Genomic DNA, 27,846 nt, shown 5'->3' with positions numbered 1-27,846 from the left:
TCCATATCCGTGCTGAGGTCGATATAGTAGCTGTTTCCTCGTGGGAAAACCACATCATCTGTTGGACATGGAACCTTTTCTGAATCCAAAGAATGATAGTCAGCATCACAATTGGCTGATCTTGATTTTGCAACACACCAATTTGCGGGATCTACCCATTCTCTTCCATAGGTGGCATTGAATTCTACCTCTGAATAATAAAGAATAATTACTTTTATGTGGCATCATTCCACAAATCATATGAATGAAGGTAAGAATCTCATAGTCTTCAAACAGTAGCAGGGTATATTCCCCCAAGAAATACCAGACAAATTGATGATACCTGGGTATGTTCCAACCAACAATTCTTAATATGTGTTTTGAAATGTAACTTGGTAGACTTCACCAGGTGATGCTGTTTAGTCGGACATGACACTGGATAAAGGCTTGTCTAAACTTATGTTTATATTTGACTACACGCATGCACACATGCATGCATGCACACACACACACACACACACGTTTTTTCGTTTATCTTTTTCTTGTTTTAGTCATTAGACTGCAGCCATGCTGGGGCACTGCCTTGAAGGGTTTAGTCAAACAAATCAACCCCATTACTTATTTTGTTTTAAAAAGTGTGGTGCTTATTCTAACTGCTAAGTTATGGAAATGTAAACAAACCAACACTGGCTGTCAAGCGGTGGTTGGGGGATAAAGACACATGCACATAGATACATAGATACATTCACACGCACTCACACTCACACGCACACGCACACACAATCAGGTTCTTTCAGTTTTCATCTACCAAATCCACGCACAAAGCTTTGGTTGGTTTGGGGCTATAATAGAAGATATTTTCCTGAAATGTCACATAGTGGAACTGAATCCAGAACCATGTGGTTGGGAAGCAAATTTCTCACCACACAGCCACAACAGCATTTACTGTCCTTCTTCTATGATGGCATAGGATGGACAATTTGACAAGTTCTGATGAGCCAGTGAATGCCAAAGAATGCCAAAGCAGGCATTGAAGCTTGAATGTTTGCTTTGGCATTCTTTGTATGGCTGGATGCACTTCCTAATGCAAAATACTTTTCCTAATTTCAAAATGCCTTTCTTAACATCAAGATGTCCTTCTTAAAGCCAAGATGACCTTCCTAAAACTAAGATGACCCTCCTAAAACCATGATGACCTACTTAAAGCCAAGATGACCTTTCTAAAGCCAAGATGACCTTCCTAAAGCCAAGATGACCTTTTTAAAGCAAAGATGACCTTCTTAGAGCCAAGATGACCTACTTAAAGCCAAGATGACCTTCCTAAAGCCAAGATGACCTTCCTAAAGCCAAGATGGCCTTCTCTGTATGTGCACAACTGTGTAGGTACAGTATGGCTGAATAGTCGAGAAGTTTCCTTTGCTACCATGAGGTCATAATTTCAATTCTGATGCATGGCATCTTGGGCAAGTCTCTTTTTCCCTCTATAATTAAGTAATAATGTTTGTTTTTCTCTTTTAACTGATAAAGTGAAAATATCTTAAACAAATGTCAGGGTAGGTCTTGTTTTGGAGGTAAGCCAAAACAAGTCTATATTTGTTCCAGTGATGCCCCTTAACATACCCTAATCATCTTTTAACATAAGTGTTTTCCCTGTAGGCATTGATTAAACAGATGGTCATTGTTCAGATTTGGGCAAGACTTCCTTTTGTACCCCCCCAAAACACCCCTTTTTTTAATTTAATTTTTTTTTTCTACACAAACCCCTGTTTTCGGCTATGGAGAATACGAATCTGCAAAAAAATTGGCAAAAATTGGCATTACCTCCCCCTACCTCCACTAAATTCTTCATTTTTACTTTTTTCAGAATTTTTTTTTCAAAATATACGGAAAAATACGGAGATAATGATTCTGAAAAAAATTTCAAAATGTTTTTCTACTTAGGGTTAGGGTTAGGGTTTTAGGGTTATGGTTTTAGGGTTATGGTTAGGGTTAGTTTTAGGGTTTTAGGGTTAGGGGTAGAGTTTTAGGGTTAGGGTTAGGGTTTTAGGGTTAGGGTTACCGAAAAAAGTGAAAAACGACGAAATTGTTGGGGGTGGGGGTCGGAGGCAGAATTTTCAAAATTCCGATTTTTGGCAATTTTCCAGAATCTCCGTATTCGAAATCGTGGGTTTATGGCAAAAGAAAAATTTAAAAAAAAACAATAATTTGCGAGGGTGGGGGGATGGGAGAAGTCTTTCCCAGATTTGATTCTTATTTAAAGTTATTATCATCCAAGATAGGTTGGGGACCATAATTTGCTTATATGCCAAGTACATCAACTTTTCCATCTAGTTCCTGAATTTCTTCTCCACTAAAATTGTTAGAGTTTTTTCTCTTCTCTGGCTTTGAAATGTTGATATTTAATCACACCTGAAGTTTACATGAAAGGAAGGCTAGGAGTTCCCAACCATCTCACTGCTCACCACCACCACCACCACCAACAACAACAACAACAGCAGCAGCAGCAGCAGCAGCAACAGTGGTAGTGGCAGTGACAGGAGTGGCAGAGGATAAATTATCATCAACCTTCACACTCAACATAAACATGCCACAACACCCACACACACGCACACACACACACACACACACACACACACACACAAACACACACACACACACACACAAACACACACACACACAAATACACACACATACACACAAACACACACACAAATACACACACACACACACACACATATTTAAGACAAAAAAAAGCTTGAAGTTACATACACCACCTTCAAACATACATAAGAAAATAAAATGACCCACAAACATAATTAGAGCAGTCACAAGCACTACCACATTTATTTACACAAAGAAGCAACAACAATGGGACATAACCAGTACATTAGATCTCTGAATCAGCAGGGTTGTTAAGAGTGTAGACAAAATGCCTTGATTCTTTCAGGGTCAATAAAATAAGTACCAGTTGAACACTTGGGGTTGATGTAATCAACTTACCCCCTACCCCGAAATTGCTGACCTTGTGCCAAAATTTGAAATTATTATTTGTTCAGGATCTCCACATTCTGTGTTCAAATCTCAATGAAACCAATGTTACTCTATACTCCTGAATAGAGCATTAGAGGAATTGTTAGAGATGTTGTGTAAGATGCTTTGTGGTATTTATTGAGACCATTTGTGTTCTGAGTTCTTGGATGATAGATTTAATCTGTCTCCTGGTTTAGCACCACCACCTGGTCCTTGAAAGCCTTTAGCAGAGTCCATTATGTTGAAGACATTTGAGCCAGGTTTCTCATTTGAGGATAACTACCTCCTGACTTAGAGGTTCTGTAAAGGTATAGGTTCTTAGATGTTGTCCTTTGCTCTCTGGAGGACAACATCATCACATCGATACATCATAACATCAATATCCTCACTGTGCTGGAATGTATACAACTAGAGCTAAATGTAGAGGAACAACATAAATGCCATGCTGTGATAATGTCTACTTTGTCCACCTATTCTATTGCCATTTCTGTTATTGCTATGGTTTAGTCTCAGAATTAATCTGTTTTTGTACAACCTGCTAAACTAGTGGAGCAAAAAAGAATGAGAATCCACAACACAAGGAGTCTTCAAACAGAAAGCAACTCACCCAGATACTGAGCTATCCTCAAAATGAACATTTCATCTGAAAACTTACAACAGACTGGACTCTGCTAAAGCCACCCAAGGATCAGATGTGGGTATTAAACTGGCTGACAGATTAATTCTACCACCCTGAAAAAATGTACGTTTCATTCTGTTAGGCTTCTAAGCAGTTTCAGTTTTTACCTGACGTTCACAAAACTTTGGATGACTTAAGGATTTGCTAATAGATATTTGCTTAGGTGAAGGTGCATGGCTTAATGGTTAGGGTATTTGGTTCATGGTTGTAAGGTCTTGGGTTCAATTCATGGCTGTGTATTGTGCCCTTGACCAAGACATTTTATTTCATGTTACTCCAGTCCACTCATCTGGCAAAAGTGAGTAGCACCTGTATTTCAAAGGGCTAGCCTTGATGCATTCTGTGTCATGTTGAATCTTCTCATGAACTACATTAAGGGTACACATGTCTATGGAGTGCTCAGCCACATGCACATTAATTTCATGAGCAAGCTGTTTCATTGATTAGAACAACTGGAATCCTTATTGATGTAACCAACTAGTGTCAGTAGTACTTGCTTAGGTTTCTGAGCAGTGGTGTTAAAACAATGTGAAGGTATGAGGTCTGATGGTTAAGATATTGCATTCATGGTCATAAGGCTGTCAGTTTAATACCAGCATTGTGTATCATGTCCTTGAGCAAATATGTTTATTTCATATTGCTCTAGGCCAGGGCTGGCCAACCTGAGGCCTGCAAACTTTTATCTTGTGGCCTGCTTGATACTTTCTTGAAATGGGCTTTTTTAAACAAACATTTAAAAATTTTTATCAAAAATTAAAGATTGTAATGAAAAGTGGCAATAAAGTGGAATAGTATAAGTGGCAATAAAGCAATAGCCTACAATTATATCATTTTAAACGAATGAAAAGTATGAAAAATTCTTGCTTCTGTAATTTGATTATTTGATTATTAGTGCATAAAGTAAACAAGTGGTCCTCAAAAAACTTTCTGTGATTAAAGTGGCCCGCAATGCAATTTAAGTTGGCCAGGCCTACTCTAGACAATATAGCTAAAAATAAGTACAAGCCATATTCCAGTGCAGTCCTTTCTTCTTCTAGCTGTCACATTCTGTATGTTCTGTTGAGTGGAGGAGTAGGAGGACTGACAGGATGTTGATTTCCGCTTGTGAACATAAAGGCAAAAGTAGACGACATGCAACTAGTGAGTGATGACTATGGATGGGAGGTATTGAAACCAGAATAAAAGTGCTTCCAAAGCAAACTCTTAGTTGCATAATCAAGCATGTACTTAATTGATAACAAAGGCAGGTAAGTAAAGAGATGGGCATTAATAAAAAATGCATTAAGTTCAAAGGGTAGCCTTTCTTTTGGCAATTCAGAAAATGCAAAATTCTTACCTTGACCAGAATTAGCACAGCTTGTACTAGGGCTAGAAGTGAATCCTAGTTCCATGAATGAATTCAGAATTAGCATTCCATTCTTGGGGAATACCTTGAGAAAGAAGAAATCGAAGTATAATAATTATTTAGATTATGTATGTATGTAATTGTGTGTGTGTGTGTGTGTGTGTGTGTGTGTGAAAGAGAGAGAGATAGAGACTAATAGAAAAATTTCTTCATAGAAGCACACTGTCTGAAAAAATTTTTCTGAAATTAAAACTATTAATTATATAAAAAATTAAAAAGCTTTTAAAAGAGCAGCTTGACACAGACCCACAGACCTTAAGGAAAGAAGCTTTTGTACTGTAGACAATATTTACTGTTTACAGTTTTTTAAACACAAATGGTTTTTTTTTTAAAGATATGGAAGCAAGGTCTAGATTTCAGGTATGGAAGCAAGGTCTAGAATTGAAGGGCCTTAGAGTTAACCTAGCAAAAACCAGTAGGAAAGCAGACAAATCACAAATCCCTTCAAGTATATGGCCCTGCTCGATCTGTAGAAAAGGTGTAGGTAGATGTACCCATTGTAAACTATGGACACATAAGATGTACCCAATGTAAGATTTGCCCAATGTAAGATGTACCCGATGTAAGATGTACCTGATGTAAGCTATGGACACATAAAAAGTGCAGCAATATTAAAGGAAGGTTAACAGGGAAAATAGCTTTTGTGTGTGGATGATGTACAGGTACAATAAACACCGAAAATATACAGAAAACAGACTCCATCAATTGCCAGGGTGGTAAGCTAGAGGTAGTAGATAGCTTCCATTATCTAAGTAACCAAGTTAGTAGCAGAGTTGGATGCTCCAAGAGCATAGCTGTGAGAATAAGATTAGGCTGGACAAAGTTTAGAGAGCTTCTACTTCTGCTGGTAAAAAAAGGCCTTTCCTTCAGAGTGAAAGGCAGATTGTATGATGCCTGTGTGTGAACAGCTATGCTTCATGGCAGTGAAATGTGACCTATGACAACCGAGGACATGTATTGACTTGAAAGAAATGAAGCCAGTATGCTTCACTGGATGTACAGAGTCAATGTGCATGTTTGACAGAGTGTAAGCATCTTGAGAGAAAAGTTAGGCATAAGAGGCATTAGATGTGGTGTGCAAGAGAGACGGCTGTGCTGGTATGGTCATGTGATGTGTATGGATGAGGACAGTTGTGTAGAGAAATGTTGATCTCTAACTGTGGAGGGAACCTGTGGTAGAGGTTGACCCAGGAGGACATGGTACAAGGTGGTGAAGCATGATTTTTGTACTTTGGGCCTCACAGAGGCAATGACTGGTGATCGAGACCTTTGGCATTATGTCATGCTTGAGAAGAAGACTCATCAAGCTATGTAAAATTGCAGTCATGGCAGATACTGGTGTCACACAAATGGCACCCATGCCGGTGGCACGCAAAAGCACCCATTACACTCTCAGAGTTTTTGGTGTTAGGAAATACACCCAGCTGTAGAAACTATGCAAAATCAGACTGAAGTCTGGTGCAGCTGTCCACCTTACTAGCCCTGGTCCAAACATTTGACCCATGTCAGTATGGACAATGAATTTTAAATGAATATATATATATATATATGTAGATATATAAAAAGATAAAGAGAGCAATGGTAAGGTTGGAAATATATTTTATGGATAGAGTCTTACAGCTGTTTCTGGGAAGATCCAGTATTTCCCTTCATCGGAGACAGAAATAGTAAAGGAATCGATTATTATATCCATAGGAGGAGAGTTTTAGTATGAAGTGATAGTGAATGTGATCCGCCTATGGATATAATAATCGATTCCTTTACTATTTCTGTCTTCGATGAAGGGAAGTACTGGATCTTCCCAGAAACAGCTGTAAGACTCTATCCATAAAATATATTTCCAACCTTACCATTCCTCTCTTTATCTTTTTATATATTTATACATACACACGCTAATACATGACTTATAATCCCCAATCCTGTTCATACAACGACTGGGGCAAAACTAGTCGGTATACAGCACTTACTCAGTATTACCTGTATCCTCTAGGGTTTGGTTAAATCCAATACCCTCCTCAACCTTGTATATATATATATATATAAGTGAAAAATTATCTGCACTGTCACCATGACATATCTTTATTATTGTCAAACTGCCTTCTTTGCATTTGTGCTTATAGTTGGTACTATTGTGGTCACGTGATCAAAATTTGAGCCTGATCACACTATTTTCCTTTCTAGTTTTACAGTGTAAGCATGGCCACTCCACTAGCAATGTGCACTGAAGAAGAACAAAGAGCAGTGATCCGATCAAGAGTGCAAGATATAGTACTTTGCTGGCCAACAAACTGAAGCCAGCAGTTAGTACCAAATGCTAAAGCCTATTGTCAAAGTAAGTTTTGTTGTTACATGACAATGCATACCCATACATGGCTGCCCAGATCATTGAAACTATTAACCAATTGGGTTCTGAGGTGCTGGAATACACTACTTACAGCCCAGAACTTGGCCTTTCCGACTATCATATCTTTGGGTTGCACTAAAATGATTTATGAGGTTGTCAATTTCCTACAGAAGAAGATATGAAGGAAGCAGTGCATAAATGGTTGCAAAACCAAATGAAAACCTTCTTCTTGGAGGAAATACACAAGCTTGTTGACTGCTGGATCAAGTGCATTGAAGAGGAAGGAGACAATATAGAAAAATGATGTACTTGTTTATTGTCTGCTTTTGTGTAAATACATTGGAAAAACAAGAGTTCATATAATTTTTGCATATAACTGTTTACTCTCCTTTATATATATACTAGCAGAAATACCCGGCTTTGCCCGGGTTAAAGAGAATAATGAAATCTAAAAACGCCGTCTAGACTACGCAACCCTCAACTGTTAGTAGCTACGATACCATATTTCTACATTAATAACTCTCCAATCCATGCCAGCATGGAACATAGACATTAAGTGGAATGCCAGTCTCTCATCTAGGAGGGCCTTGAAATCAATGTTACCAACTGGGGACTATGTGTGTCGTAGTGATAATAAAAAGACCCAAAGGAGGTCTGCAACGAAATAATTTTACTCAACATTTGCAAGTGAATCAGTGGAGGCAAAGATGCGTCTCATTTACTTGACAATTTATGCACCACATTGCAGAAATCACAATGAAAGTATATCTGAAAGGGTAGTATTATACTGTTGTACCGTTGAATTACAAATAATGCTCATCTGTTATGTTCGGGTTAAAATTTCATCAACATCAAAAATATATGAATTTTCATGGGAGTTATGGCCGTTATACATAGAATATAATTTCCAAATTTCATAAAGATCCGTTCAGTACTTTTGACGTAGTTTTGGATAAGAAAACAAATGACTAATGTGTGTGTTTGTGTGCATGTGTTTGTGTGTGATGGGTGTATATATGTATAGATATCTGTATGCATGTATATATATGTATATATGTGTACATATTACATGTACATCTATATATATATATATATACATCTACACATGTGTATACATATACATGTATGCATATAGATCTATATCTATATATATATATCTATGCATATACGTGTACATATACATGTATATGTATACATATACATCTCTTTCTCTCTCTTTCTCTCTTTCTCTCTCTTTCTCTCTTTCTCTCTCTTTCTCTCTTTCTCTCTCTTTCTCTCTTTCTCTCTCTTTCTCTCTTTCTCTCTCTTTCTCTCTTTCTCTCTCTCTGAAAGTATCGAAATGTGATTGTTTCAGTTAGTGGAATAACGTGTACATATACATCTATATGTATACATATACATCTCTCTCTCTCTCTCTTTCTCTCTTTCTCTCTCTCTCTGAAAGTATCTGTCATTACAGTATCGAAATGTGATTGTTTCAGTTAGTAGAATAGTTTCATTTTTAAAGTGAAAGTATTTGACATGAGTGTTTTTGTTTCACTTTTGACACGTAATACTTAAATAGTGGAGGAGATATTATGTTGCTGTGGGCTCGAACTCTGGAAGACGTTAAAATATTTTTTTGACTAAAACACAACTGGAACCCTAAGTAAGGCATCTGTAAAATTTGAATGAAATTGGTTGCGTAGTTCTCGAGTTTTAGGGATTCACACAGACAGACAGACAGACAGACACACATTCTCATTTTTATATATATAGATATATATATGTAGTGAAACTACCTATCGCCATTAGATACAAAACTACTATCGCCATTACATACAATCTTCTCATTTAAATATAAACAAACGCGGGCGTAGCGGAGAACCCATCTCCTTGTCATCACGTGACTGATTAATATTCGAAGCGGCAACTTCTTCGAACCGTTCCCGCCAGAACGCAAACTGACCAATCACAGCCCTTAATAAGGTCACGTGATAGTGTTTCTCTGCTACCGTCTTGGAGCCCCCTTAACGCTTTAAATAGAGCAACTCATACCCATCAAATTTGTCTCGGTCCAGTTTCTCTATAGAGACTGTGCCGTGTACCACACGACAGCAGCAGCAGCGGCAGCCAGCGACACATCAACAGCTTTGTCCAACAATGACCACCAACAACGCCGCCACATCAGCAACATGAGTCTACGACTACTAACCAGCATCATCGTCATGACCAACACGATTCTACGATTACTACTAACCAGCATCAATCTCCATCAGCGTCAACACGACTTACTATGTACACCAAACTAAACCACCGCGGCACATCTCTCTCTTCGATTCTGTTAGGTGACTTAGCTTCACCACGATAATAAACAGACAAGAGATTTCAGCCAGCGACGAACATCTGTATAACAAGAATCACGGCCCGGCATGGAAGCCACAACATCACAACTAGTGATCAGCTCTGCCACACACAGCCTCAATTCACTTCTTTCACATACAGACTCATACTATTGTGTACTCAAGAACTGGTATAAATGCTCACGTGTTAATGACTCTTTCTATCTGCTGTAATATCTCACATACACATACATGTATCACTCACATACACACTTTTCTTTGTATGACGGCCTGTCTTTTATTATGTTCTTATATGTTGCATTCACACTCTCACACAGACATACATTCTAACGCCATAATAAATATCTCTGTTATTCATCTAATATGGTTGTGGTCTTTCATTACTGGTCATCTATGTTATCGTAGTATAACATATTTTGTATATCATCTTTGATATATAATTTTGTGTTCGACCGTGTGACGCGTTTAACTAAAAGGAGTCCTCTATTTTTTCCATTCGTCACCATTTCTCCTTTTTGAGTTCGCACGGTCGTCTTTACATATATATATATATATATAGATAGATACAAATAATTACAGAGGCATCAAGCTGTTAGATCAGGTTATGAAAGTTACAGAGAGGGTCATAGTCCAACTAATTAGGGAGCGAATCAATTTAGATGAGATGCAGTTTGGGTTCGTGCCAGGTAAAAGCACTACTGATGCCTTATTTCTAGTGAGACAGCTGCAGGAGAAATACCTAGCTAAGGATAAACCTCTGTACCTGGCTTTCGTTGACATGAAAAAGCCTTTGACAGGGTCCCCCGATCCCTTATCTGGTGGTCAATGAGGAAACTTGGGATAGAAGAATGGTTAGTGAGAGCTGTGCGAGCCATGTACAGAGATGCTGCCAGTAAGGTGAGGGTTGGAAATGAGTACAGCAATGAATTCCGGGTAGAGGTAGGGGTCCACCAAGGTTCCGTCCTCAGCCCCCTCTTATTTATCATAGTCCTCCAGGCAGTCACAGAGGAGTTCAAGACAGGTTGCCCTGGGAGCTCCTCTATGCTGATGACCTTGCCCTAATTGCGGAGTCACTATCAGAACTAGAGGAGAAGTTTCAGGTGTGGAAGCAAGGTCTAGAATTGAAGGGCCTTAGAGTCAACCTAGCTAAAACCAAAATCCTAATAAGTAGGAAGGTAGATAAAACAAACCCCTTCAGGTAGATGGCCCTGCTCAGTTGTAGAAAAGGAGTAGGTAGTAACTCTATAAGATGTACCCGGTGCAAGCTATGGACACATAAGAGGTGCAGCAACATCAAAGGCAGGTTAACTAGGAAGTTAGTTTTTGTTTGTGGCAGATGTTCAGGTGCAATAAAGACTGTGAACAAACAGGAAACAACTTCTATCTCATTCCAGGGTGAAAAACTAGAGGTAGTCGATAGCTTCCGCTATCTGGGCGACCAAGTTAGTAGTGGGGGTGGGTGCGCTGAAAGTGTAGCTGCTAGAATAAGAATAGCCTGGGCAAAGTTTAGAGAGCTCTTACCCCTGCTGGCGACAAAGGGACTCTCACTCAGAGTAAAAGGCAGACTGTATGACGCATGCGTACGAACAGCCATGCTACATGGCAGTGAAACATGGGCTGTAACTGCTGAGGACATACATAAGCTCGCAAGGAATGAAGCCAGTATTCTCCGTTGGATGTGTAATGTCAATGTGAATACCCGTCAGAGTGTAAGTATCTTGAGAGAAAAGCTGAACATTAGAAGCATCAGTTGTGGTGTGCAAGAGAGACGATTGCGCTGGTATGGACATGTGGTGAGAATGGATGAGGATAGCTGCGTGAAAAAGTGCCACACCCTAACAATTGAGGGAACTCGTGGAAGAGGTAGGCCCAGGAAGACCTGGGCTGAGGTGGTGAGGCAAGACCTTCGTACATTGGGCCTCACCGAGGCGATGACTACTGACCGAGACCTTTGGAAATGTGCTGTGCGTGAGAAGACCCGGCAAGCCATGTAAGATCGTTGCCAGTGCCCCTGGACTGGCTCTTGTGCGGGTGGCACATGAGATGCACCATTTTGAGCGTGGCCGTTGCCAGTACCGCCTGACTGGCTCCTGTAGGATTTTCGAGCGAGATCGTTGCCAGTGCCCCTGGACTGGCTTGTGCGGGTGGCACATAAAAGACACCATTTCGAGTGTGGCCGTTTTCGTGCGGGTGACACGTAAAAGCACCCACTACACTCTCTGAGTGGTTGGCGTTAGGAAGGGCATCCAGCTGTAGAAACTCTGCTAAATTAGATTGGAGCCTGGTGTTGCCATCCGGTTTCACCAGTCCTCAGTCAAATCGTCCAACCCATGGAAAGCGGATGTTAAATGATGATGATGATGATGATGATGATGATGATATATATATATACATGGTGGAAGTCAGCTCATAAGTTTGTGTGGACATACTGAGTTTTGGAAATAAGTCTGTGCAAACATTCCAAAAGACCAAGACGTTCCTGTGCATGAGTTTGTTTTGAGTGAATAAAGTATTGCATAGTATTGAACCCATGTTCCAGCACAATCAGCTATAAAATTAGTGGCACAACAGAGGTTGAAACAGTCAGAAACCAACTGCACTCCTTTGTTAAGTTAATGGGTTCATCTAGTAAAATTTACATGAGAATTTTTTTCAAATTTTCACAATGCCAACAATGTAAGTATCATAATCTCATTTTCTCAGGCAGTGACAAGCAAAGCTGGGAAATATCAATATTTACGCACACATGTGTGCATGCACATATGCACATACATATACACACACACACAAGCACACATGCATACACACATATAAACAAATGACATGTGCAACTGGTTTCCAGCAGTCTTTAATACTTCTTTTTCAATGGGATCAATCCCAGTTGTTTGCAATACATTGCATTGTATCCCATCAAAAAGAAAGGTAACTTTTCTGACACTGCCAATTTTATACACTCACACACACACACACACACACACACACACACACACACACACACACACACACACACACACACACACACAGAGGCACATGTGTAGTTGTGTGGTAAAAAGTTTGTCTCCCAACTACATAGTTCTGGGTTCAGTCTCACTTCGTGAAATCTTGGGCAAGTGTCTTTAGCTATAACTTTGGACCAACCAAAGTTTTGTGAGTGGATTTGGTAGATGGAAACTGAAAGAAACCTGTTGTGTGTATATATATGTACAAGTGTGTGTGTGTTTATGTCTATGTTTGTTCCCCACCATCACTTGACAATTAGTGTTGCATGTTTATGTCCCTGGAACTTAACAGTTCAGTATAAGAGACCAATAAAATAAGTACGAGGCTTTAAAATTAACAAGTACGGTAATCTCTTGACTATTGTGTGTGTTATGTTCCAGAATCTGTGAAGTAGAAACAGTACTGTACTGTATATCTTTTTTTACTATTTTTATAATTTGTATATACTTATTTTATTTTAAATGCAAAACAACACAACGGAGGAATCAACATAAGCTTAAATAATAAACTGCAATAGATGAACTGTGATATGGCGAGGGATTTCTGTACAGGGGTCGATTCATTTGACTAAGGTTCTTCAAGGTGGTGGCCCAGCATAGCTGCAGTCTAATGACTGAAACAAGTAATAGATTGTTGGCACTCCGTCGCTTACGACGTCGAGGGTTCCTGTTGATCCGATCAACAGAACAGCCTGCTCGTGAAATTAACGTGCAAGTGGCTGAGCACTCCACAGACACGTGTACCCTTAACGTAGTTCTCGGGGATACTCAGCGTGACACAGTGTGACAAGGCTGACCCTTTGAATTACAGGCACAACAGAAACAGGAAGTAAGAGTGAGAGAAAGTTGTGGTGAAAGAGTACAGCAGGGTTCGCCACCATCCCCTGCCAGAGTCTCGTGGAGCTTTTAGGTGTTTTCGCTCAATAAACACTCACAACGCCCGGTCTGAGAATCGAAACCACAATCCTATGACCACGAGTCCGCTGCCTTAACCACTGGGCCATTACGCCTCCATTAGTAAAAGATAAGAGGCATACAAACACATGTGCACGCACGTGTGCACATGCACACACACACACACACATGCTTGTACAGTTAAGAAGTGCACTTCTCACCCACATAGTGTCAGGTTCAGTCCTAGAGTATGGCACCTCACTCTCTTATGCATCCCTTTACCTTCTTCAACTCATGCACTATTGGTTATGCCCCACGCCTTATCCACTGTTCCCTGCATCCGCCCTTCAACCCTATCTAACTATTACAACTGTTACCTCCCTCCTCTTTCCTCTCCCTTTCCCCATCTCTTGCTTCCTATACACTCTTGCAACTCCCACACCTACCCACCCACTCACTCATTTCTATTCACCTTGTACCGTGAGGATTCACTGGACCCCCTCACTTCTATAGAACTTGCTTACAAACCAAGGCTACATCTGCTTCAGTAATCACTAGTGACCTGCTCAACAATTCTTCTGTAACATCCGACAATCGTCTGCTATAGATCACACTATCCCAAAGTGTTGATGCACATGTGACCGCATGTGAACTTCTCGATGAAACTCTGAACAAGTAAGTCTCTTCTAAATATGAGAATCCATGAGGCTCCTCTAAAATGACTTACTCTGTTCCACTCACTTCTCTCATATTATAACCTCTCATCTACTACCATAAAGCTGATCCCCTCTTCAGGTTTCATTGTCTTGCATGCTGCATAGAAATCTCATTAGTGCTAGTGGCACGTAAAAAAAAAAAAGCACCCAGTACATTCTATAAAATGGTTGACATTAGAAAGGGTATGTAACCATAGAAACCATGCCAAAGCAGAGAGTGGAGTATGGTGCAGTTCTTGGACCCATTGGATAACTGGCACACCATTGCTTACAACGTTGAGGGTTCCAGTTGATCCAATCAATGAAACAGCATGCTCATGAAATTAACATGCAAGTGGCTGTGCACTTTCCAGACATATTTACCCTTAACATAGTTCTCAGGAAGATTCAGTGTGACACAGAATATAACAAGGCTGGCCCTTTGAAATACAGGTACAACTTGTGTTTGCCAGCTGAGTGGACTGGAGCAATGTGAAATAAAGTGTTTTGCTCAAGGACACAATGTGTTGTCAGGAATTGAACTCTTGACCTTATGATTGTGAGCTGAATACCCTAACCACTAAGCCACATGTCTTCTACTCATTGGAGACTGTCAAACCATCTAAACCATGCCAGCATGGAAAATAGACATTAATCCTTTAGCATTCAGATTATTCTGTCAAATGTAATGTTTATTTATTCATATTGTTTTCAATCAATCATGCATTACCTTGTAGCTTTGAAATTTCAATCATGTGATTATACATTTTTAGAATGACATTGTAGGGTAGGGTTGAGAGACCAGAAGTGGCCAGTTTGAACATAAAGCAGATAGCATGCTTTGGCCAGATCTGGTTGGTTTAAATGCTGAAGGGTTAAAAGATGATGATGATGATGATGATATTTATATACCAACTACTATATGGATTTGTGTTATCAATATTGCATGTAACAGCTTCTTCAAAAAATTTATGAACATTGAAAACACTCATGATTATATTATAAATTCAACAGATACATACAATTTCTTTCATAGTTGTATTGATATTGATGAAAACTGGTGGAGATTCAGCTGGGATCACTACACTGTCATCCCCACATGGAGATCTTCCAGTATTCCAATTTAAGTTGTTTCCGAAGTTTGTATTCCGAATCCATCTCTTATAGTGGCCATCAACAAATTCTGAAACACAAGAACAAAATGTCTTCCATTGTAATCATATATTACTGTAAAATGGACATACTCACTAGGTAAGTTGTTATAGGAGTACAACAATAGACCATATCATGAGTTCAAATGAAGCCATTCACCATTGTATTTTGTCCACACATTGGTTCTTTTTACAACCTTTTTTTCTCCCTTTTGAATCAATGAACCCTAACTGACTTGCATGCATGCATGCATACATGTATGCATATATACATGCATACATACATTAGGAAAACCTCCCATATTTTACAAGTTCATTGATGTAGTGATAGTGAAATTAGGCAGGTGGTAATAGTATCTTCTGAAGGTACATGGCTTAGTGATTAGGTTATTCAGTTCGTAGTGGCACATTGTATATTTGATCATGACACTTTATTTCATATTGCTTCAGTCCACTTGGCTAGCAAAAATGAGTTGTACTTGTAATTCAAAGGTAAAGCCTTGTCACATTCTGTGTCATGCTGAATTAACATGAGAAGTATCTTAAAGATACATGTCTGTGGAGTGCTCAGCCACTTGCAGGTTAATTTCATGAGCAGGCTGTTCCATTAATCAGATCAACTTATTCCCAATATTTTCATGTAGCTAATTTTTTTACCACATTCTTGTAGTGATTCCTCATGATTTGGATCAGTACAAACTTCATGTTTGCTGTTGAAACATTTATCAAGAATGGTGAATATGAGGTTCTTTTTCTTTTGCTGTACTGTGTATTATATCCACGAATCTGTAAATGTGAAATGGAATGTGTTACCTTCAAAAGTTTGTTTCCTTTTGATGAAGAATTCAGACATTTGCAGGAAGAGATTAAAGCATTACACCATGCTTTCTGCTATATATTTGCACACACACTTTATATTTCTCTCTTTTTCTCTCTGTCTCTCACTCTCCTTCTCTCTCCTTCTATCTCCCTCTCTCTCTCTTTCTCTTTCTATCTATCACTTTTCTCTCTTCTCTCTCTCTCTCTTTCTATCTATCTATCTCTCTATTTCTCTATCTGCCTGTCTGTTTGTCTTGCAGTTTGGGTTCATGCCTGGGAAAAGCACCACTGATGCTATATTTCTGGTAAGACAGCTGCAGAAGAAATACCTTGTCAAAGATAAACCTCTGTACCTGGCTTTCGTTGACATGGAAAAAGTCTTTGACAGGGTCCCCCGATAACTTATCTGGTGATCAATGGAGAAACTAGGGATAGATGAATGGTTAGTGAGAGCTGTGCAAGCCATGTACAGGGATGCTGTCAGTAAGATGAGGGTTGGCAATAAGTACAGTGAACAATTCCGAATAGGTGTAGGGGTCCACCAAGGATCAGTCCTCGGCCCCCTCTTATTCATCATAGTCCTCCAGGCAATAACAGAGGAATTCAAGACAGGATGCCCATGGGAGCTCCTCTATGCTGATGACCTTGCTCTAATTGCTGAGTCACTATCAGAACTGGAGGAAAAGTTTCAGGTGTGGAAGCAAGGATTAGAATCAAAGGGCCTTAGAGCTAACTTAGCTAAAACCAAAGTCTTAATAAGTAGGAAGGCAGACAAAACACAAATCCCTTCAGGTAGATGGCCCTGCTTAATCTGTAGAAAAGGCATAGGTAGAAACTCCATAAGATGTACCAAGTGTAAGCTATGGACACATGAGGTGCAGCAATATCAAAGGAAGGCTAACTGGGAAGATAGTTTTTGTATGCAGCAAATGCTCAGATGCTATAAACACTGAAAATGTACAGAGAACAGCTTCTGTCACATTCCAGGGAGAAAAACTAGAAGTAGTTGATAGCTTCTGTTACCTAGGGTGCTGAGTCAGTAGTGGGAGTAGATGCTCTGAAAGTGTAGCTACTAGAATAAAAATAGTTTGGGCAAAGTTTAGAGAGCTCTTACCTCTGCTGGTGACAAAGGATCTCTCGCTCAGAGTAAAAGGTAGACTGTATGACGCATGTGTACAAACAGCCATGCTACATGGCAGTGAAACATGAGCCATGACTGCTGAGGACATGTGTAAGCTTGCAAGGAATGAAGCCAGTATGCTCCGATGGATGTGTAATGTCAGTGTGCATACACGATAGAGTGTAAGCACTCTGAAAGAAAAGTTGGATTTAAGAAGCATCAGATGTGGTGTGCAAGAGAGACAACTATGCTGGTATGGTCATGTGTTGTGAATGAATGCAGACAACTGTGTGGAAAAGTGTCACACTTTAGCAGTTAAGGAAACTTGTGGAAGAGGTAAACCCAGGAAGACCTGGGATGAGGTTGTGAAGCACGACCTTCGAACATTAGGCCTTACCGAGGCAATGACTAGTGACCGAGATCTTTGGAAATATGCTGTGCTTGAGAAGAACCGGCAAGACAAGTGAGACCATAACCCATGGCCTTTACCAGGGGTGTAGCCAGCACACTTATGTGTACCTTTCCTTCTTTGGACACAAAACCCTGCTTGAGGCAAGTGAAATCGAAATCGAATTCGAAATCGAACCAAATTCGATGACTGGCACCCATGTCAACCTTCCTTCATTGGACACTAAACTCTGCGTGTGAAGACCTGTTGGGGCAAGTAAAATCGAAACTGAACCAAATTCAATGACTGGCACTAGTGCCAGTGGAGTGCTAACTGCACCATCCGAGCAGGATCACTGCTAGAGCAGCCGTCTGGCTTCTGTGCTGGTGGCATGTAAAAAGCACTATCTGAACGTGATTGTTACCAGCGTCGCCTTACTGGCACTTGTGCCAGTGGCATGTGAACAAAACATTCGAGCGAGGTCATTGCCAGTGCTGCTGGACTGACTATGCAGGTGGCACGTAAAAAACACCATTTGAGAGTGGCCGTTGCCAGTACCACCAGACTGGCCTTCGTGCCAGTGACACATAAAGCACCCAATACACTCTCAGAGTGGTTGGCATTAGGAAAGGTATCCAGCTGTAGAATCTCTGCCAGATCAGAATGGAGCCTGGTGTAGCCATCCAGTTCACCAGTCCTCAGTCAAATCGTCCAACCCATGCTAGCATGTTAAACGCTGATGATGATGATGATGATATATATACATATATATATATATATATGTATATATATATATATATATATATATATATATATATATATATATATGTGTGTATATATATATATATATATATATGTGTATATATATTTATGCACACACATATACACATATAAGTGTGTGTATATGTATGGGTATTTGTGTATAACTTTGTGTAGACAATACATGACGGTTGTAGAGGAGTCTCACCATCATACCAATGATATTCATTTCCAATGTTCTCACGAGAAATGTGTCTGCTCTTGAGGCACATTAACCTTGCTTGAAACCAGGTGAGGGTTGGTGACAGGAAGAGCATCCAGCAGTAGAAAACCTACCTCAACAAATTTTGCTGGGTACCATGCAAGCATGGAAAAGTTGACATCATCATACATTGTAATGATGATAATGATGGTGATGAGTGTGTATGTGTGTGTGTGTGTGTGTGTGTGTGTGTGTGTGTGTGTGTGTGTGTGTGTGTTTGTGTGTATATATATGTGTATACAGATGTGTATAAATATGTACATTGTACTTTCCAGTGTTACAGCAGTGTCCCGTAGTTTGCAACTTTCAGTTTTAGTCAAATTTAGGGATCATATTGGTCATCTGCAGTTTGTCTTCAGGCTCATATTTCATGGTGTGATATTGATAAGGGAGTTTTTAGTTTTGATGTTTTCGTAGTACATTATGAGTTTAAGTTTGTGATCAGGCATGATATATTTTGTGGTGATGGTCTGTGGCTTATTAGTTAGGGTATTTGGCACACTATTGTAAGGTCGTGAGCTCGATTCCTGGTGGCACGTTGTGTCCTTGAGCAAGACACTTTATTTCACAAACTCCAGTCCACTCAGCTGGCAAAAAGGAGTAGTACCTGTAATTCAAAGGGCCAGTTTTGTTACATTCTGTGTTATGCTGAATCTCCTTGAGAACTATGTTATGGGTATGTGTGTCTGTGGAGTGCTCAGCTACTTGTATTCTTTTATTCTTTTATTCTTACACTTTTTCAGTCATTTGACTGTGGCCATGCTGGAGCACTGCCTTTAGTTGAGCAAATCGACCTCAGGACATTCTTTATAAGCCTAGTACTTATTCTATCGGTCTCTTTTGCCAAACTGCTATGTTACAGGGATGTAAACACACCAGCGTCAGTTGTCAAGCAAAGTTGAGTGGGGGGGGGACAAACACTGACACACAAACATATACACATGCATACATATATGTGTGTATATATATATATATATATATAAATATAATTAAGGGATCAGCAAATATTTGCTTCACCATATACCGAAGTTCAGAAATAGCAGCTAAAAAAGCTGAGAATCCCACAGATAGCATCACTTGTCACTCACAAAGGCAAAAACAAGAAGAAAAAACAATGAAAACTAACCAATTCCGATGTTTAACAGTAGACGCGTTTCTAGATCATGATTGATAATAATCAATTTCCTTCATCAATTATTAATCATTATCAATCATGATCTAGAAACGCGTCTACTGTTAAACATCGGAATTGGTTAGTTTTCATTGTTTTTTCTTCTTGTTTTTGCCTTTGTGAGTGACAAGTGATGCTATCTGTGGGATTCTCAGCTTTTTTAGCTGCTATTTCTGAACTTCGGTATATGGTGAAGCAAATATTTGCTGATCCCTTAATTATATTTATAAATATATATGAGCGTTTAAATAAGTTCTCCACCAATAATGGTGCTTTCATACCGATGGGCTTGGTAAAAATTGTTAATTGTTAATTGATTTATTAATTAATAAATTGATAATCCTTTACCCTTTTAATTTGTAATAATTATTCACTCCCTGGTAGTATACGCAGATTCTCTGCGATATCACTTGTCGCGCACATGGTAATTTCTTGAGGGAAGGACAGTTAGACTGGCTGACCGAGGTGGATTCGGTTATGCTTTCAGACCTGTGTCGGTGTGGAATGTTGCTAATCCATGCTTACACAGTTTGCTAGCATAGTCAAATTTACTACTGGAATACAGTATTGATGAAGGAAATTGATTATTATCAATCATGATCTAGAAACGCGTCTACTGTTAAACATCGGAATTGGTTAGTTTTCATTGTTTTTTCTTCTTGTTTTTGCCTTTGTGAGTTACAAGTGATGCTATCTGTGGGATTCTCAGCTTTTTTAGCTGCTATTTCTGAACTTCAGTATATGGTGAAGCAAATATTTGCTGATCCCTTAATTATATTTATATATATATATGAGCTTTTAAATAAGTTCTCCACCAATAATGGTGCTTTCATACCGATGGGCTTGGTAAAAATTGTTAATTGTTAATTGATTTATTAATTAATAAATTGATAATCCTTTACCCTTTTAATTTGTACTAATTATATATATATATATACATATATGTATATATTTGTGTATGTATTTATAATATCTTAGTTGAAAAACTTTGATAAGGTAAATATGTTAATAGTTACCAGGGTAGCAAAATTCACAAAGAAACTGGGATATTACACCTGGTTAAGGGGTAGAAATTCCATGTTAAAGAGTTGATACAATAAAGAATAAATGGAGCAAAACGAATATAAAGGAACTTATTTATTATATGCGTTTTGCTCCATTTATTCTTCATTAAATATATATATATATATATATATATATATATATATATATATATATATATATATATATATATATATATATATATGGGAGAATATACAAAAAATAACAACAGACGAGGACAGGTGGTGTAAATAACAAAAGTATATATTAGTATGACGCTCGGGAATACGGAAAGTCTTTGACGTTTCGAGCTACGCTCTTCAACAGAAAGAATACGGAGACAAGGAGAAAAACACGGAGAAAAAAAATTGAATAGTGTTCAGTCAACGGTCAATCATATATATATAAACAAATAGTAAATGAGTATATACATATATATGTACAGGTATGTGCATACCGACATCCACCTGTATGTATAGGTGCATATCTGGGTACAGGACATTGCAAACAAAACAGAGACAGGAAACACACAAGCCACATAAAGAACATTCTACTTCATCAGCTACCTCGGTTTTTAACACCGGCGTTTCAAAGAGCTAGGCAATATATATATATATACGACAGGCTCCTTTCAGTTTCTGTCTGCCAAATTCACTTACAAGGCTCTGGTCAGCCTGAGGCTATAGTAGAAGACACTTGCCCAAGGTGCCATGCAGTGGAACTGAACCCAGAATCATGTGGTTGGTAAACAAGTTACTCACCACACAGCCATAATTTCATGAGCAGGCAGTTCCATTGATTGGATCAACTAGAACCCTTGTCATTGAAACTGATGGAGTCCTAGTTGCATCAGTTTGTTCATCGATCAAACCGTTTTTAAGTATTTGATTAATGTAATAGATTTTTGTGTGTGATTTGTGTATTTCCGTTTGGAGTATTTTTTGGTATATTTGCTGTATTGCATTTGTGCCTTATTCTTTTATAGTATGGCTCCACTGGTCTATTAGAATAGCCAGAACAAATAGAATAAATAGAACTCAGTGCATAAATATCTTTTGTTGTATATCTTATACTTGTTTCAATCATTCGACTCTTGTCATGCTGGGACATCACCTTGAAGGGTTTTAGTTGAGTGAATCGACCCTGGCACTTATTGTTTTTTAAAGCCTGGTATTTATTATATTGGTCTTGCTTACTGAACTGCTAAATTATGGGGTTGCAAACAAGTACCAGTTGGCAAGCAGTGCTGGAAGACAAGTGCATGCGTGCGCGTGCACACACACACACACACACACAAACACACACATGACAGGCTTCTTTTGGTTTTTGTCTACCAAATCCACTCACAAAACTTTGGTCTGCCTGGGTCTGTAGTAGATTTTTAGGATAGTGGATGAGGTGAAGCAAACACCAGGTACCTAATAGGAACGGTTAAGTTCAGCTGTGAATTCTCTATTCTACTTACACAGTAGAAGATACCTGCCCAAGGTGTTATTCAGTGGGACTGGAAAGAACCATGTGCTTGGTAAGCAAACTTCTTACCACACTGCCATGCCTATAACTATGCATATATTTAAAAAAAAATTTTATTCATCAGAAATTAATGAGATTGACTTAAATGCTGAGAGTTCCATGTATGTGGCATGTAAAAAAACACCTTTTGAGCGTAGTTGTTGCCAGAACCGCCTGACTGGCCCTCATGCTGGTGGCACGTAAAAAGCACCCACTACACTCTTGGAGTGGTTGGCATTAGGAAGGGCATCCAGCTGTAGAAACTTTGCCAGATCAGATTGAGCCTGGTGCAGCCTTCTGGCTCACCAGTCCTCAGTCAAACCATCCAACTCATGCCAGCATGGAAAGCAGATGTTAAACTACGACGATGACGATGACGATGATGAGGATGATGATGATGATGATATATATATTGTTGTTGGCACTTCATCGCTTATGACGTCGAGGGTTCCTGTTGATCCGATCAACGGAACAGCCTGCTCGTGAAATTAACATGCAAGTGGCTGAGCACTCCACAGACACATGTACCCTTAACGTAGTTCTCAGGGATAATCAGCATGACACAGTGTGACAAGGCTGACCCTTTGAATTGCAGGCACAACAGAAACAGGAAGTAAGAGTGTGAGAAGATTGTGGTGGAAGAGTACAGCAGGGTTGGCCACCATCCCCTGCCGGAGCCTCGTGGAGCTTTAGGTGTTTTCGCTCAATAAACACTCACAACACCCGGTCTGGGAATCGAAACCACGATCCTATGACCGTGAGTCCGCTGCCCTAATCACTGGGCCATTGCGCCCCCACTGATATATATATATATATATATATACACACACACACACACACACACACACACACACACACACACACACACATACATATATATATATATATATATATATATATATATATATATATATATATATATATAAAATTAGAAGAGTATATATATATATATATATATATATACTCTTCTAATTTTTGCTCTTCTACTTTTTCTACTCATCGGGCAACATTCATGCTGGTACACCATCTTTGAAGGGCTTAGTTAAACAAGTCAACCTCACTTGACTTATTTTTCCTACAAATGTCATACTTATATGATCAACCACTTTTTGCCAAACTGCTAAATTATGGGTATGCAAATAAACCAATAATGGTTATCAAGTAATAAGGGGACAAACATAAACTCAATGATTGATGCATAACTACAAACATGCACACGTGTGAGTGTGAGTATGTGTGAGAGTGAGTGTACATCTGTGTGTAACTGCATTTGTGTATGTACAAAGAAGGAGAGTGAGTGAAAGGGAAAAAGAGAGAGTGAGAGAGAGTGAGAGAGAGAGAGAGAGAGAGAGAGAGAGAGAGAGAGAGAAAGAGAGCATGGTAGAGGGAGATGTGTGCTTTAATGTGTTAGTAGAATGGAGAATTCACAGTTAGACTTAACTATTCCTAATGTGTATGTGATGTTTGCTTCACCTCGTCCACCACCTTAAAAATCAACCAAAAAAAACAAAATAAAATAAAATAAAAATGTATAAATGAAAGAAAAAGTAAAAGGAAGACAAGGAAAAGGAAAACATTGAAAATGTAAAAAATCAATGAAATCAAAGAATATAAATTGGAAAAAGAAAATAGGTAAAACGTAGATCAAAAAAGGAAAAGGAAAGCAAAAAAGAAAAAAAGAAATAAAATAAAGCTTAAACAAAAAAAAAAAGTAGAAAAAGAAAGAAATTTCTCACCTGTTTTGAAACAGAGGAGAAGAATGACAATCCATAGTTCCATAGTTTTAATTCTTGAAGAGTAACAATTCTAATTTCTGTAAGGAATATAATGAGGATCTAGAGTAATGTTTGACTAGTTGAATATTTTTCTCCTCACAAAGTATGAAAGAGATTTATGGTACTTGCCACTTTCCCTCACTGTCTCTGTCTGTCTTTCTTTTACTCTTTCTCTCTCCTCCTCTGTAACCCTCTCTGTAATTCTCTCTTTTGCATTCACACTATTTCTCTCACCCTCTCTCCCTCCCTGTCTTCCCCCCACCGTTTCTTTATCTTAGTTTCTTCTTCAATGCTTCATTCTTTTCACTTTCCTTTCTATTGTTGGCCTGACAAAATATTGTACACATACATACATACACACATGCATATATATATGTATTTATGTATATGTATGTATGTGTGTGTGTATGTGTGTGTATAAATATATATATATATATATATATATATATATATAAATATATACATATGTATATATATATGTGTACGTGTGTATATATATATTGGTATATATATACATATATATATAGGTATATATACATATACACATAGGTGTGTATATATATATATATATATAGGTGTATATATGTATATAGGTGTATATATATATATATATAGGTGTATATATATATAGGTGTGTGCATGAATAACTATATGTATGTGCATATACATACATACACATATATACATGTGTGTGTATATCATCATCATCATCATCATATATATATACATACACATACACATGTACACACACATACACACGCACACATATTTACACATATATGTGTAAGTATGCATGTATACATGTATACAAGTATCTATGTAGAAACTTCACTGTGAAAACAGTTATAATCACCTTTGTTTAATGTTGTAGCATTGTCAAATGAATTAAACTAAATCATTGTTATATAGGCTATAAAAGGATTTGTGTTAAATTGGTGGCAAGTTGTATAAGTAAAGAAATGTTTTTGGTTTGTTTTGTTTTTCTGCGGGAATTTAGTTGTTTGACTTTGGAAAGCAGAATGGAACTGTTAAGTAAACACATGAGCACACTCACTTTTGTACACACACACACACACACGCGCACATACACACACACACACACATGCACACACATACATACGTACATACACACACACATACATACATACATACATACATGCATATACACATACATACATACATTGCATGCATACATACATATGTTTACACACACACACAGATAGATAGATAGATAGATAGATAAACTCAAAGAAAGATAAATCGACAGGTAGAGAAAAAGATAGATTGGTAGATAGGTAAGGAAATGGATAGCTAGAAAGATATAAATATATGTACAAGTTGAAACTTGCTGACACACTGTTCTTTGCAATCTTTAATAAGAATTGCGTGGCAAAGATAGAGTCTGCATTGCTTTTTTTCGCTTCCAGTCAGTTTATGATGTTATTGTTGGAACTGTTGTTGTTTTTGTGGACACAACTCAGCTCTTGATAAATTAACACTCAAAACTCAAAATTAATTAGAGTTTACTTATCAAAGTTTATCCCCACCGACACCTACTCTCTACCACCCAGTGTTCACCCCCCCCCTGTATTTCTATCTTCCAAACTGGTGGTCATATGATTCTTTTTCATAATCCCTGGGGACAGACCATTAATTTATACTTACAAACTAACAGATTCTACCCACCCACCTCACACTGACTCATTTGTGATAATATACCACCTGCACCTGTCCACCCCCACCACTGAACTGCCTTTTTAGCTGTATGTCTTCCTCTATTCTCTTCTCATGTTCTCACCACCACCACCACCACCATATCGTAGTAATCTACCACCTTCAGGTGACTGCCACTGACAAGTTCATTCTGGTCTTTTTAGTATTAGGAAAAAAATGTACATTACATTTATGATGATGACGATGGTAGGATGTTGGTGCTGGTGGTGCTGGTGTTGGTGATGGTGACCGTGGTGGTGGTGTTGTTGTTGTTGTTGTGGTGGTGGTGGTGAGTATGTGTCGTGATGGTGTTACTGTTGCTGTTGATGTTGGTGGTGATGATGACGATGGTAGGATGATGATGATGATGATGATGATACTTGGTGATGTTGGTGTTGGCAGTGGTAGTAGCAGTGTTGGTGGTGGTGATGGCGGTGATGATAACAACAATTACAATGATGATGAGGACAATGATGATGACAGCAGTGACAATGATGATGTTGACAATGATGATTGTTGATATGATAATGGTTAGTAAATGTTGTTATTGTTGCTTTTAAACCCAAGCAATCACTGATCAAGTAAATCTGTCCATAAGACCTTCTGTGTGCTGTTGACCTAGTTCTGTGAAATATTTGGAGAAGAAATTCCAGATGTTGAAGCAAAGCCTTGAACTGAAGGGTCTTAAAGTAAATTTATCCAAGTCTAAAGTTTTGTGAAGAAGTAAAAATGGCAGGACCGTGGTATTATCAGAGTAATGGCTCTGCATGGTATGCAGAAGAGGGGCTCACAGAAATACCATATAGTGTGCCTACATAAATAAATAAATAGATAGCTTCTGTTACATTCCAGGGAGAAAAACTAGAAGTAGTTGATAGCTTCTGTTACCTAGGTGACCAAGTCAGTAACGGAGTGGGTGAGTGGATGGGAGGATGCTCTGAAAGTGTAGCTGCTAGAATAAGAATAGCCTTGGCAAAGTTCAGAGAGCTCTTACCTCTGCTGATGACAAAGGGCCTCTCTCTCAGAGTAAAAGGTAGACTTTATGACACATGTGTACAAACAGCCATGCTACATGGCAGTGAAATATGGGCCGTGACTGCTGAGGAAATGCGTAAGCTTGCATGCAATGTAGCAAGTATGCTCCACTGGATGTGTAATGTCAGTGTGCATACACGACAGAGTGTAAGCACCCTGAAAGAAAAGTTGAACTTAAGAAGCATCAGATATGATGTGCAAGAGAGACGACTACGCTGGTATGGTCATGTGTTGCGAATGAATGAGGACAGTTGTATGAAAAAGTGTCACACCCAAGCAGTTGAGGGAACCTGTGGAAGAAGTAGACCCAGGAAGACCTGGGATGAAGTGGTGAAACATAACCTTCAAACATGGGTTGGACGGTTTGACTGAGGACTGGCGAACCGGATGGCTGCACCAGGCTTCAATCTGATCTGGCAGAGTTTCTATACAGGAAAAGCCTAAATTATGTGAAGTCGTTTACATATCTTGGTAGTAAAGTAAATTTGGGTGCTTCCCTTGATGATGAAATTGCCAACCATCTTGCAAAGGCAACCAACGCATTTGGTAAACCCAGTCATCACCTATGGAATAAAAGGGGCATTAAACTTGACACCAAAATATAGGTCCATAAAGATGCCATTCTTACTACTCTCTTGTATGGCTCAGAATCATGGATACCCTATAGATGACATTAACAAACTAGACATCACCCACAAAACTGTCTGACCTTCTTACAATCCACTAAATTCTC

At 38.7% G+C, this 27,846-nt stretch overlaps 1 protein-coding gene across 3 annotated transcripts in view; it reads right to left on the bottom strand.

The window, feature by feature from the left end:
• The window catches only part of LOC106867806 (protein amnionless), a 96,324-nt gene extending 70,494 nt beyond the window's left edge, over nucleotides 1-25,830 (bottom strand). Inside the window, exons 1-5 of one of the 3 annotated variants that reach the window (XM_089365110.1) lie at nucleotides 25,219-25,830; nucleotides 24,327-24,403; nucleotides 15,390-15,550; nucleotides 5,025-5,118; nucleotides 1-190 (exon numbers count right to left, since the gene is read on the bottom strand). The exon at nucleotides 1-190 is cut by the window's left edge and continues 34 nt beyond it. In XM_089365110.1, the coding sequence (XP_089221236.1) occupies nucleotides 1-190; nucleotides 5,025-5,118; nucleotides 15,390-15,550; nucleotides 24,327-24,369 (488 nt within the window). In that variant the 5' untranslated portion in view covers nucleotides 24,370-24,403; nucleotides 25,219-25,830. Of the gene's footprint in view, nucleotides 191-5,024; nucleotides 5,119-15,389; nucleotides 15,551-24,326; nucleotides 24,542-25,218 lie in introns of those variants that run through there. The other 2 variants (XM_014912827.3, XM_052973622.2) reach the window with 2 other exon arrangements.
• Nucleotides 25,831-27,846: the final 2,016 nt, after the last annotated feature.

This window comes from Octopus bimaculoides, chromosome Z (genome assembly GCF_046866305.1).
Source record: "Octopus bimaculoides isolate indiv1 chromosome Z, ASM4686630v1, whole genome shotgun sequence".
Lineage (NCBI taxonomy): Eukaryota > Metazoa > Mollusca > Cephalopoda > Octopoda > Octopodidae > Octopus > Octopus bimaculoides.
The sequence above is the reverse complement of the archived record's forward strand: the minus strand, read 5'-3'. Positions and strand labels throughout refer to the sequence as shown.